This window comes from Castanea sativa, chromosome 2 (genome assembly GCF_040712315.1).
Source record: "Castanea sativa cultivar Marrone di Chiusa Pesio chromosome 2, ASM4071231v1".
In the NCBI taxonomy this organism is placed as follows: Eukaryota; Viridiplantae; Streptophyta; class Magnoliopsida; order Fagales; family Fagaceae; genus Castanea; species Castanea sativa.
Genome location: NC_134014.1, coordinates 19,619,964 through 19,633,691, shown reverse-complemented (window position 1 = coordinate 19,633,691; position 13,728 = coordinate 19,619,964). Strand labels below are relative to the sequence as shown.

The 13,728-nt window shown below is 32.7% G+C and overlaps 1 protein-coding gene across 1 annotated transcript; it reads right to left on the bottom strand.

Moving 5' to 3' along the window:
* Positions 1–3,722: 3,722 nt before the first annotated feature.
* LOC142625016 (uncharacterized) lies at positions 3,723–13,126 on the bottom strand. The gene is made up of 2 exons (XM_075798732.1): positions 12,933–13,126; positions 3,723–4,287 (listed from the first exon to the last, which is right to left on the bottom strand). Exons 1-2 carry the CDS (start codon positions 13,124–13,126, stop codon positions 3,723–3,725), a joined length of 759 nt encoding a protein of 252 aa, XP_075654847.1.
* Positions 13,127–13,728: the final 602 nt, after the last annotated feature.

Genomic DNA, 13,728 nt, shown 5'->3' with positions numbered 1-13,728 from the left:
TTGTAGCCTTCCTTCAGATCTTGACCAAATTCTCCCCTAATGACAAGCTTGGTCGGGTTAATCAAATCTAAGACCCCATCCACATCCATTAATCAACCAAAACAAACACACCCATCATGCAATGCAATTTTAACCAGGACCGACTTAGGGATAGGTTCTAAGTCATTACATTGTAGGGTGTGTTTGTTGTTTTATTGTTTCCCATAGCTCAGATGTTACACCTCCCAACTTGTAATGTAATGAACATTGCGTTGGTCTGAACGGCATGGTTTGTCCTTTACAGTTAACTGAAAATGATCCAGTGACTTTGGGCTATATGAGTTGGTGAGTTCACCACTAGGTACCCGAATCTAATGAAGACCGGTAATCCATGGTTACTACCACAACAAAATTGTTGAAAAGGCGTGCATACATATGGTTTGGATGACACACATAATGACAGTTAGGGAAAGATTTTAACAAACAATACATAAAACAAAATACCATACAAAAAAAATATCATACAACATCCCATCAAACATAAATAAAAAAACAACAACTATATCATGCAAGACCATGCAAAATAATGGTACATATTTGGTCACTTAAGTCTAATACGAAGCTTAGCCCTCGACATCCTCAGCGGAGTCGCCACTGTGAGAGAGCTCGCCTGAGAGTGCCCCTTAAAAAAGAGAGAGATTTTTTTGGTGTGCTTTTTAGGGCACCTCTCTTTTTGGGTAAGTGGTGTGGAGTCGCCACTTATTTTTTATGTACAAAAAATAAGAAAAACTAATATACAAATACATGGCTGAATTGCTTCGTTTCATTGATTGAATAAAAAAAAATACAAATTTGAAAATTTGAACTTTACACAGCTTTAGGTCCTAGTTACAATCTACCAAATATACATGGCTTTTCGTCCTAGTTACAATCTACCCAAAATAAAAACTAAGATAAAAGCAGATCTACTTAACCAAAAATCTAAATCCGAAGGCTAAGTTATGGAATGGGAAGGTGCTAGGCACCTATTCCGCCCAAACAGAGTTTGGTCTTCTAGACTCTTGTAACCAATGTACCATTTTATGCATGTCATGAATGATATGTTGAACATGTGAAATAAACTAAACCACACAAGATCATTTATGAAGGTATCCTCTTTTTGTTTAAAAAATCAGATATGTTTTAATGATTAGAAAAAATTGATTTTGAAAAATCAGATCTGTTTTTGTATGTGTAAAAAGAAGGGTTTTTTGAAGAGAAAATTCAGATATGTTTTTATTTAATAAAACAAAGTTTTTTTGGTTGGCTTAAAAAATTCAAATCTGTTTTCAAGAGATAAAAAATGGTTTTGAGCTTGGTAAAAGATCAAATCTGTTTTGGTGATGACAAAAACAAAAAAAAGGTTTTATATAACAGAAAAATCAGATTTGTTTTTTATACTTGAAAAAAATTTATTTTATTTTATTTTTATTTTTATGGAAAGGATCTCATTTATAAAATAATTTCATGCTACATGACTCAAACAAAACAAACAACAAAACAACAATTCATGATCTCTTTCTTTATTTCAAAAATCTGCTTGCATTAAAAAAAATCAGATCTATATCTAAAAAAAGATACGAAATCCGTTTTTATTTTAAGAAAAGTTCAGATCTACATCTAAGGAAGATATAGATCCGTTTTATTTTGAAGAAAATGTCAGATCTACATCTAAGGAAGGTGTAGATCCATTTATTTTGAAGAAAAAGTTAGATCTACATGTAAGGAAGATGTAGATCCATTTATTTTGAAAAAAAAAAATAGTTTAGTGCATGCAAATCTTTAAAACTAAGAAACAGATTATAGTAACAATAAAAGAATCATGAGCATATTTTTATATTCTAAATTAACAAATTAGAATATGAATATTTAAACATGCATCATCATGATAAGAGAAGTATAAGAACAAAAGGGTTAGAAAGCAACCTCTTGCACTAGAACTCTTCCACTTAAGATGATGTTTTAGGGTTCAAAGAAACTTATGCAATTATCTTTGAAACTTAAAAACCCTAATTTTTGTAACAATCTCAGAGAGGAGCAACTAGTATCAGCAATTTGAGAGTCTCAACACGTATGTCACTCAGAGCGTAAAAAAAAGGTGCTTAATTATGAGACCCAGACTCTATTTATAAAGGCTAGAAATCTCTAAAAAATAGGCACGGACAATTAAGATGCGAATCCAGACTCATCCTTTTGCGAAAAGGTCGAAAAGGTTGAAAAGGGAGTGCCTTATCGTCACCCGAAGGCCGTTGGGCCAAAGCCCAACAAGGTGCAATTCGGCACTTTCAAAGTTTCGTTCGACACTCCAAAATTTTCAAATTAGCTCTTGGATGCCAAACGCACTTTCGTGTTCGGGTGCCATTTGGACTCTTTTTCTAGGGTTTTTTGACTGGTCCTTGTATCTAGATGTGTTTTCATCCTTCGTCCACGATTTTTTTTTTCTTTTCTAGATAATTCATGCTTTTTAAGAACAATTATCTTGTGGATAAACCCCTTAAAATAAATCTTGATAAAGTTCAGATTATCCCCAACTTTATTGTTATCCAACCATCCTTTTTATTCCTATGCATGCATCCCTATTTTAAACACTAATTATCAACCAATCACATAATTATTTAATTAATTTTAATTGTTCAACCAATCAGAATTAATTTAAATTAATCGTGTGCGGTCGACTCTTCCTAGACACAATGCATATGGACCATGAAAACTTGATCATGCGATATCTTTCGATCCGATGGTTCGATCTAAATACCGGACACACCGTTGCGATCCTTAGAATATCGAGATCATTGTTATGATATGCAATGAATAGATTGATGTATGCAATGCAAGAACAAATTAATGCATGTGATGCAAGAACAAAATGATGCATGTAATGCAAGAATGATTTTTTTTTGGGTACATGGATGGTCACTTCAGTCATCTTCCTTGATTAAATCATGGGTGCAAAATCGAGTGTCTACATGGCTACATATAATAAAAATATTTTTAAAAAAACATTAACCTAAAGAATAGCACTATTTTCTCAGCTCATCTTAGCAATTGTTTTCTTGGTTACCATACAGAAAAAAGTATTAAAAAGAACCCATCACAGTAAAAGAAAGTAGAAGCAATTTTGAGATTGATTTTTGCAAACCCATTTGTTTCCTCTCTCTCTGTTGGTAGTGAGTTTGGGGTGCACTTCCTTGAACTTGTTGAGTCTTTGCTCAGTCATTACATCTATATTTGTAATATGTAACTTTCACTTTTCACACATACATCCTTCTCTTTTGATTCTCAAGTGTTCATTCCCTTCTTAACACAAGTCACAAGCTGTATCCATTTCGAATTTTCACTTCTCTACAAACCTTAAATTAAATCCTTTTTTTTTTTTTTTGTCCAACTCTTTTTTCAAGTGCATTTCTCAATATCAATACAATTTTTTTTTTTTTGAGAAGGAACTGAAATATCATTCAACTGCAAGAAAATAGATACAAGGCAACTGGAAAAATCACAGAAACAAATAAACACAAATACAAGGAAACCAGCAACGGCTTAGACCAAAAACATTACTCCGCCTAACTAGCTCCCTCAGATCTAGCTATCTCAGACAGAAAATCTGGGATCTCCATTCTCCACATGACAGTTTCTTTGATTCCTCTAGCATGCTGAGCTAGTTCATGGGCTATTTTGTTGCTAGTCCTATTAATGTGTCTGATTTTTCACTCCTGAAAACTGCATAAACTTTGCACAATGCCTTTCACAATGTGGCTGACAATTCCTCTAACATCATTAGCTTCAACCGCTTGGACAGTCAGGAGAGAGTCGCTCTCTATGATAACTCTCTCTAGGCCAAGCTTTTTTGCCAGCACACATCCTTGCTCCACTGCAGTTGCCTCAGTTTCCTCGACATAATATCTTCCTTGGAGGGGCACAGACATGGCAGCTACAAATTTGTTGTCACTATCTCGAACTATAACTCCAATCCTTGAATGTCCATTGGCCAAAGGGATGGCACCATCCACATTAATGGTGTAGAAGCCCACAGGACGAGGTTCCCAATGATCCTTCTTATCCATCATGTATTTAATTTTTAGGCCATTTGCTTCTTTAAAGTCTTCAATCATACGGATAGCAGTCCCCCAGATGTGAGCTTCCGAGGTTCCATTTGCCTTATAAAGCACCTGGTTTCTACTGTACCAAATCCTCCAAGCCATCCCAGAAAATTTCTCTAGGTCCCTTTGGGTTCCTTGGTGCAAGATCTCAATAGCCAAATTTGGGATATCCCTGTTGATTCCCAAAATATTAATAGGGCAATCATCCTACATCCTCCAAACATTACTAGCTATGTTGCATCTTAAGATAGCATGGACAGCAGATTCTACTTCATTATTACACAGCGGGCATATGGGATTTACATGGATTCCTCTTTTATTTATATTTACCATAGTAGGGATTGCATCCATACATAACCTCCACACAAAAATCCTTACCTTTGCTGGAATATTTAGGTGCCACATCTTCTTCCACAGTGGAATATCAATACTGTTCTGTTGGTTCAAGATTGGGAGAAGGACATCGTAGCAACTTTGCTAAGAACCTGATGGTTCTTGTAACTGAGGAAAGTAGCTTTTCATATGGAGGCGAAGAGAGGAAACAAATTTGTTTGCAAAAATCAATCTCAAAGCTGCTTCTATGTATATTGTGATGGGTTCTTTTTTATTCTTTTATTTGTTTTTTGTTTAGTAAACTAGAAAATATTTGTTGAGAGGGGCTAAAAAAATAGTTTATGTTCTTCTTTACTTTAATGCTTTTTTTTTTTTTTTAATTCTATGTGGCAATTAACATCTTATCTGATTTGGTAGAAAAATAAAATTTTATTTTGGTCATTAGCCACATTAGCATTTTTCATCAATAACTTAACGATAAGGACTATTTTGATACAATACCAAATAGTCAGAGATCAAACTGGCATAATTGACATGTTAGAGACTAAATTAACACAGTACAGAAGTTATAAACCAAATACATAATTTAGCCTTTATTTATTTATTTATTTATAATTTGATAACTATAACGAGAAAGGGGAGATTCGAATTTGGATGACTCTTAATTTGGAGGTAGGGGCATAGGGAGGGAGGCTAGGTGGTGCAAAGGCCCCCTGGGCTTTTTAAAAAATGCCCCTTTCCGACTATTTAAATGTTCATAATTTAAAAAGTTTGAAAATTTTTTAGGTAATGACCCTCTTTTATTTTATTTTTAAAAAGTACAACTACTTTTTAATTTATCATTGTCTCATTTATTTTTTAAAATTTTAGGTAATAGCCATATACATTTATATTAAGAGAATTAGGAATTCCATAATACAATAATACATTTAGCTTGACCTACGGGTAGCAAAATTGGGTACGGCTCACAAACTCGACATGACACGATATGAAATTAGTAGGTTAAGAGTTGAGGTTTAATGAATTTGTGTTATATTCGGATTGGGTTAATGTCCATCACATATAACTCGTTTGATCTATTTGACTTGTTTAATTAAATGACATTTTTCCAATATACCCTTCAAATCCTAGGTATATAAACTTATTAGTTGTTATAGTTTATTTTCTTTGACATATTATGATTGATTATTTGTGATATTGAGATATGCTCTAGTTTTGAATGATTATTTGTGATGTAGTTACTCGTTAGTTTTGAATTTTATATTAAAAATATTTATTTGTTTGGTTTTTCATAATTCATATCAATTTCGTTAATACTAATTTTTTTTTCGTTTTGATAAAATTTGATAAGCAGGTTGACACGATTGACCTGTTTAATAAATGAGTTGTATTAGAGTTGATGAATCTTAATTCGTCTAATAAACATGTCAAGTTAGGGTTGACTCATATAGTTGAATACTCATGAGTCAATATGACACGAACAAATTACCATTCCTAGAGTTTTGACCACTTTAAAAAGAATTTCTGACTCCATTACCGTTTGGAGGCATTTTTCATTTATCGTTTAATGAGGATTATTATTTTTATTTTGAATTGAGAAATGTTTGGGAGACCAAAAATAAACAAAAAAAATAGAGGAGGTCAATTATTTTTATTCTAATTAGGAATTACTACTTGTACTATTAAACACAATTATTTCCTGCTTAGCCAAAAAAGAAAATACAACTATTTCCTGAGGGAGAAAAATTTAAAAGGAAAAAAAGAAAGAAAGGCTACAACTACTTATTTGATCAATGCTGTCACATTCCTGACTTTTAAAGTAAAAGTGGAAGTTTCTGAATGCATTAATTTAACTATAAACAGGAAATTAAAAAGATGGGTGGGGGGAAAAAGAGTAACTGAAAACTACTGACGAAGACATGACAAGGGAGATTTTGTATGGTCCAATATCAGGAGGACTGTGACACTCACGATCATGATGAAGCCACGTGGCTAATGATCAGTGTGGGACTGTAGTCTCTCTCTCCTCTGGGCCGACATGAATGACGGGCCAGCACGTGCGAGGGACAGACCTTTTGGGGCCCACCATCTGTCAAGTGTCAAATTGAAGTGACCCAAGAGTGCGGAATTCTCGTACCTAATGTATTTTTGGACATATTATTTCTTTATTCCTAGATTCGTTGTGTGCGTGAAAAGTTACCCCATTTTGTATATATAAAAAGAAAAATATACCACATAAACATGATTGCTTCATTTTGCCAGAAAATTTTTCTTTGTTTCACAATCACAATTATTTATTGTGATTGATGTACACTAGTTGGTGTTAGAACTCCATGAAAGCGATTTATATCAATTTCAATTATTTATCATTATATTAAGTTTTGAAAAAACGAAGAGAATCATTTATGTCTTTAGCATTACTTGTATATTGAAGGTTGAAAATATTCATTCACACAAGAAATTTCTTTCTAAGATCTACTTTCATTTATTCTTTTTTTTTTTAAATATATAATTTAGTGTATTTTTTATATAAAAAAATCTTAATTTAGTCTTTAGAAAATTATAAAGTACTCATTTCATCCCTTGTTTATTCGATTTTTATTTTTCACTATATATATATATATATATATATATATATATATATAAAGAGTAGGGATTTGCATCAAAGCCACTTACTCGACTAAATTGATCTGACTTAACCCAATCCAATCTCTTGGGTTGGTTTTTGAGGCTTGGTAGATTAGGTTGGGTCGGTTTCAGATTGATAATTTTTTCAATTCGTCTTACTCAACCTAACCCACCATATATATAAGTGTATTTTATTTCACATATTTTAATTTTTTAACTTGTTTTATATTGGTATTTTGAGAATTAGTTTTGATGAATTTGTAAATTTGCAATATAATTTAAGCATTTTCTTTGAATTGTAATAACTTATTGAAAAAATGGTTAAATAGTTTATGAAAGTCGATTATTCATGGTGTGAAACATGTAAATACAATTTACTGACTCAACTCAACTTGATCCACATGGGTTGGATTGGATTGGTGTCTATGCATGTAACGGGTTTGTTTCAAAATTGTTTTAGTTGAAAAAACCTTCAACCTAACCAATTCACATCCATAGATATTTGATAGTTGACAAATACAATATTTAGAAGTAAAATTAAAAATGAAATTGAATCTCTCCTAATTAAATTCCTAACAGCCTCGGCAGTGCTCTCGTTGCGACACAATGCTAGATTTGCAATGATACCATTTGTGACGATTTAAAGAAAACTCTGACTACATTTGCACTTATACCTGAAAAGGATTAGTTATGTTGGGATGACGGTTTCTTGTAACCACTCATAAGTCCAACATTTACCTAATAAAAACTCAATATGGGACTTAGTATATGCTTACACAACATACATCCAAATAATTCAATCCAATCAAATTTTATAATTTAAAATATCACTTATTTATTTCATAAAAATAATTTTTGTGAGAGTTCTAGTTAACTTGAAACTTTTCCCAATAATAATTATTAGGTTGGGTTCAAGTTACACTTGATGTAATTCTAAGCAATGTTATACCACTCAATAACTTATTATTGAATTCATATTTTGAAAATCTAACTGTTAAATTTTATTTTTTTTTATGTTCTTAATATGGATGCTAATTTTCATGTCAATCAGATGTAATTTACCATTTGATCCATAAACTCATATTTTATGTATTATTTTAAATTACAAAAACTTGAATGTAAACAATTAATTGATAATATGGCTATTGATATTTGATTATTTTTAAATTTTTTAAGTATAGAGAATACACAAAGATAATGTAATCAAGCGGTAGATTTATCAAAATTCATATCTAATTAAAAAATATTAGGTGGTGTAACATTACTTATCCTAACTCATAATTATCTAGTATATTTACAATACAAGAATTCCTTATGTTGAAAAAAAAATAGTCTTAACAGTCAAACTCAAAAATGATATAGAGAACATGGATGTACCGTTGCCATGATTAACATGGTAATGCATAATTATTTGACAACATAAGATCGTGGATTTAGATTATTCATTTATTTTTAATAAATTTTAGTATAAGTAGAGGGATTTATATTTTGAATATCTTCAATAAAAATACTAAGAGATTCTAGTTTAACTACAGGTCTCTTAATATGATTATGATTTAGATTCAATATGTTCTAATACTTAAATGTTTAGATATATTTCTAAAAAAAAATATTTTGTTGAGATTTGAAACACTGTGGGCTAGATGTCTTCTTTTCTAAACTACTTTCAATAATGACAACTCTATTCCATAATGATAAAGACTGATTGAAGAGGTTCTATGAAACGAAGGAAAAGACCTGAACAATTAGTATATGTGGTTTTTAAAGCATGTGATGGTCGATAACTTAGGTCCCCACCATTTTTTCCCTTAATAATTAAGTCTTCACCATTACCTTTTCTCCCCTTTTTGCTGAATTCATCAACATTGTTATTGATTATTGGAAGCATTACCGATATTATACATACGATACAATTAGAGCGAGATTCCCTTCCTTTGTTGCCATCTTTTCAATACTCAGAATAACCTTAGAATGGCCTTAAAAAACAAAAACCTTCAATAATCAAATTGTGTAATGTTTTAGATACTACAAATTTTACTATATTAATTTAAAATTCAGTGGTGGTTAAAATTCAACAATCGCATTCATTGTCACATTAAATTTTAAGCATCATATAGTCAAATTTGTAATATCTCTAACAATTTTGTAATAAAATTACATAATTAATAAAAGATTAAAAATGTAAAACAAATGCTAATATACTTTTTTTCTTTACAGAAAATACTTATAATATTGGCACCTTTTAGTAAACCACGGTCACTCAATTTCCAAACTATAATTCCTATTACCATTAAGCAACCTCTCTCTCTCTTAATAAAATTACATATTTAATGAAAGATTAAAAATGTAAAACAAATGGTAATATACTTATTTTCTTTAAAGAAAATACTTATAATATTGGCACATTTTAGTAAATTACGGTCACTCAATTTCCAAACGATAATTCCTATTACCATTAAGCAATCTCTCTCTCTCTCTCTCTCTCATGTAGCTAAACAACTTTCCACATTTACAATCTTTTTAATGTCTTATACTTGCAACTGAACTACATTTATATTATTATAATTTCATCACATTTGTGAGTTGCAGTTAGCTTATCATGTGTAATCTTTTATTATCTAATAAGCGATATGAGTTCAAATCCTGCCTAAATAAATAATAAAAAACTCTCATGAAATTTTGGCTTGATGTTACACTACAACAAACATGGACTATGGTGACGAAATTTTTCATCACGATATGTTCTTATTTTGTTGCCTAAGACATATGGTGATGAAACAACATTCATCACGTAATTTTGGTTACCAAATGTCCTGATAAAGAAAACTTATCATGTAACAGACATTATATATAGACACATGCATCTAATATTATCCCAAATTGTGCTGAGTGTGGGTAAAACTTTGTCTGTTTTGTGTCCATTAATTCGCATCTTTCTTTTCACTATTAACAGATGTGTCTTTTGCCTTCGCAACTATTCCAAATAGTCATAATTCAATCTATAAATATCCGTCTATCTTGCAAATAGTTTTTAAATTTTTTGCATTGTCCAAAGTCTATGAGAGAGATAAAAAGAACAATATTTGGTTCGCTAGGCACACTTATAACAGTGTTTTTTGTGTGTGTATTCGATTATTGTATTCTTGGAGATAGACATCCAAGAAGTGCATAAATATCAATGTCAGGGGTCAAATCTATCTTATGGACGTATTTTCAAACACTATCCCTGATAAATTGCTGTTAATAAATTCTGAATTCATTCGTAAGTCATTCAATTTTAGTCTTTTTTGATTTAAGTGGTAATATAGATTTCGAGTTTCATAAATCTATACTGTTTACAAATTCACAAATAAGTAGCTTAGTACATTTAAGAGCCTGTACTTGCAGGTCAAGTAACCTAGTTGAACTAGGATTATAATAGAGTTAGGCCAATTAAGGTTTCTATAAATACTCTATTATGTAAAATTTTATAATGTGAACCAATTCCCTTTTCTTTCTTTTATCATAAAAAATTTATCATTTTCAAAAATGGCTAATGTGGGGTACAGCAATTTAATAAGATAGCAATGTCACGCGTCATGTCCGTGGCCGAGGAGTCGTTTCGTGGAGACCATCCTCTCGAACAGTGAGGCCAGGGTGGCAAGCTTTGTGCACATCAATGACACGTCATCAGAGGAGGTCACATTATAAGGGAAGAACTCTAGGGAGGGGGACAAGCCTGTCGTGTCTGCAGGGATGGAAGCTACCACCACATTAATTGCATCCCACTAAACCCCCTGATTGCATTTATGTGGAGAAAACCCCTGAACAGTGCTGTCTTGGTCGCCGCAACTCACAAAAGACTTAAGAAGGTGTCTGATAGGACAAATACTCAAGTAGTGGCTTGCATGATCAACGAATGGAAGGCTAAGATTAATTGAGGGAGGCTATATAATGTAAGGGATCCTCCAAGTAAGAGGGATCTGAAAAATTGTGGAAGAGGACACTGTAGCAACCTTGAACAGGAATTGTAACCAAGTTTGAAAAAATATATTCTAGAACTACCCTTCTCGGACTCTACTAAGGAGATTTTCTTCATATAAAGCTTGTTTGTCTTTATTTTCCAAAGGCCTTTAATCCATTGTGCTTACTGCTCTACCCATTGAAGCCTAGTTTTCAAGTCCACCCTCTACAAATTCATTGTATTGGGCCATTTGGACCCTAATCTTGTTGCTTTGTGAGCTTAGGATCCAAATCGTGCCCCTACAACTAACATTGTTGATTTTTATTTTTTATTTTAACATTATTGATTTTAGCCTTTTCATGAACGAGAATATCTAGGATTCAATTCAATCCCAGTGTCAGGCCAATGAACCTAGTTCCTCTGATGCCACCATCTTGCAACCTCTGTTGAAGAAGATTTGGGACTTAAAAGTTATTGAAAAAGTAAAAAATCTGGTCTGGCGTGCTTGTAAGAATTCGCTGCCCACCAAGACAATTTTGGTGAAACACAAAGTGGTTACTAGTGATTTGTGTGAGATGTTGATAGGCCAAGAATGTATTGACCCTTTAAGTAAATTAAGCAATTAATTAACCAAATGAATTAATTAAGTCAATTTAACATGCAATATGCGTGGTAGTATAAACAAATCACCAAATAACTAAATGCAACGGAAATTAAATTTGACATGGCTGATTTGTTTACGAATGAGGAAAACCACTGAGGCAAAACCCCACTAGGTGAAATAAGGTCACTACTCTTGAGAATCCACTATTATCAAAACAAGCGGTTACAAGTAAAGGAATCCCAGTATCTTATACCAACCTACAGTTGAACCCTTACCCCAATACTCATTAGACTTGTAATGTAGTGACAATCTCTCCTTTCAATGTACGGCTCCCAGGATGTGACTAACCAATCGATGCACGGATCCAAGTACGTAACTAACACATCAACTTGAGAAGGATGTTGGTTGCAAAGTTCTTCAGTTTATCCACACGATAAAAATTAAGAAGCTCATTGGTTACAAAATCCTACGACATACAAACGCAGCAACTTCTTCAAGAGAAAGATGAATTAGGGCAAATTGTCTCTAGTCATAATTTGAGTGAACAATCACTTTGCATCAAGTTGCATTACCTTTAACGGCCCTTAAAATAATCTTTATATATGTCTAAGGTTGTGAATAAAGAAAACTTACACAGATAGCTTGGATATATGTGAAGAACAGATTCGAAAATTTGAATTTTGTAATTCTCGATAGATAGGTTATTTGTTGAGCTGCTGTCGAGCATCGAGCTAAAATTCCCTTTTAAACCTCGATAGATACCATCTGTCGAGTTTTAGAATACAACACTTCTTCACTTGTTTCTTGAACAGATTTGCATGGCTTTAACTCTTGACTTGAACAATATGTTGCTTGAAGACTTAAACTATCCTAGATATACCCAATTACAATAAAGTGTGTTTTGTCAAAGGATTAGCCAATTTTAAATGACATATGTTTATAACAATTTCCACATATGCCCTAACAAATTTGCAAGCTGTACCCTGGAGACATGGCTCATGCTTTATATTGCTGCCCAGAACTGGAGAATTTCTGGCAAAACTCCCCCCTATGGAGCCACAACACCATTAGACAATGCACTAGTTTTTTGGAAATAATGTTTGTTATTTGTGCAGATAATAGAGACCCAGAGTTGTTCTTATCGGTGGCTTGGGCGTTGCGGAATCGAAGAAACAATATCAGGCTAGGGAAACCTTCCATCCCGCTAGAATAGTTGTTGGACAAAGCTCGTGACCTTACACTGGGATGCTTACTTGATCCCACCCCAACATCACCAGCATCGTGGACACCCCCACCTTTACATAATTACAAGATTAATTTCAACGGAGCAATTTTTGAAAGAGAAAATAGAGCTGGTTTGGGAATAGTTATATGAAACCATGATGGATTGGTGATGGCTTCATTGTCTGAGGTTGTTCCGCTGCCATCCACAGTCATTGAAGTGGAAACTCTAGCAGCGCGTCGAGCAGTGGAGTTTGCTCTAGAACTGGGATTGAATAACATCGTCCTTGAAGGTGATTCCAAAGTTTTAGTTAAACTCTTGAACAGTAGCATCAGGTCTTTGGCGCCCTTTGGGCACATCATAAATGATATTGTTTTTTTTTTTGGTTCGTGTTTCTCATGTTTTAGTGTTGCACATGTCCGAAGGCAATGTAAAAAGGTTGCTCATTTGCTCGCTAGACAAGCAATCTTCCCCTCCCCTTTGTCTGTCTGGATGGAAGATATACCACCAGACCTTTTATTTGTAATTCCGGAATGATTTGAATAGCCTCCCTTAATAATACGTATTACTTTGTTTCTCAAAAAAAATTCAATCCCACTTTCCTCAATTATCAAATGATAAAGAAAAAAAAAATCAAAAATCATAAAATTAGCATGCATATGTTTTTTATTATTCTGATTAAGTAGCCCAAACCAAAAAGGAAAAAAAGAAAAAAAAAAAAAAAGGAAATGTATGTGTAACCCTTGTTACGATTAATCCTTATTCTAGTTTCACAATTTGAAGCTCATAAAATCTAGCACGGATAGATGCCTGATAATCATCTTCATTACCTTGACGTGATTTCATTGCTTAGCATAATGTCGAACGTCATCAAACTTTAGTT

Bases quoted from the DNA above. Each gene is read 5' to 3' on its own strand.
- LOC142625016 (XM_075798732.1), bottom strand. From the start codon at position 13,126: ATGTTATTCAATCCCAGTTCTAGAGCAAACTCCACTGCTCGACGCGCT. The intron at 4,288-12,932 runs GTAATTATGTAA...GGGAATCAACAG, and splicing joins GCTCCGTTGAAATTAATCTT to GGATATCCCAAATTTGGCTA.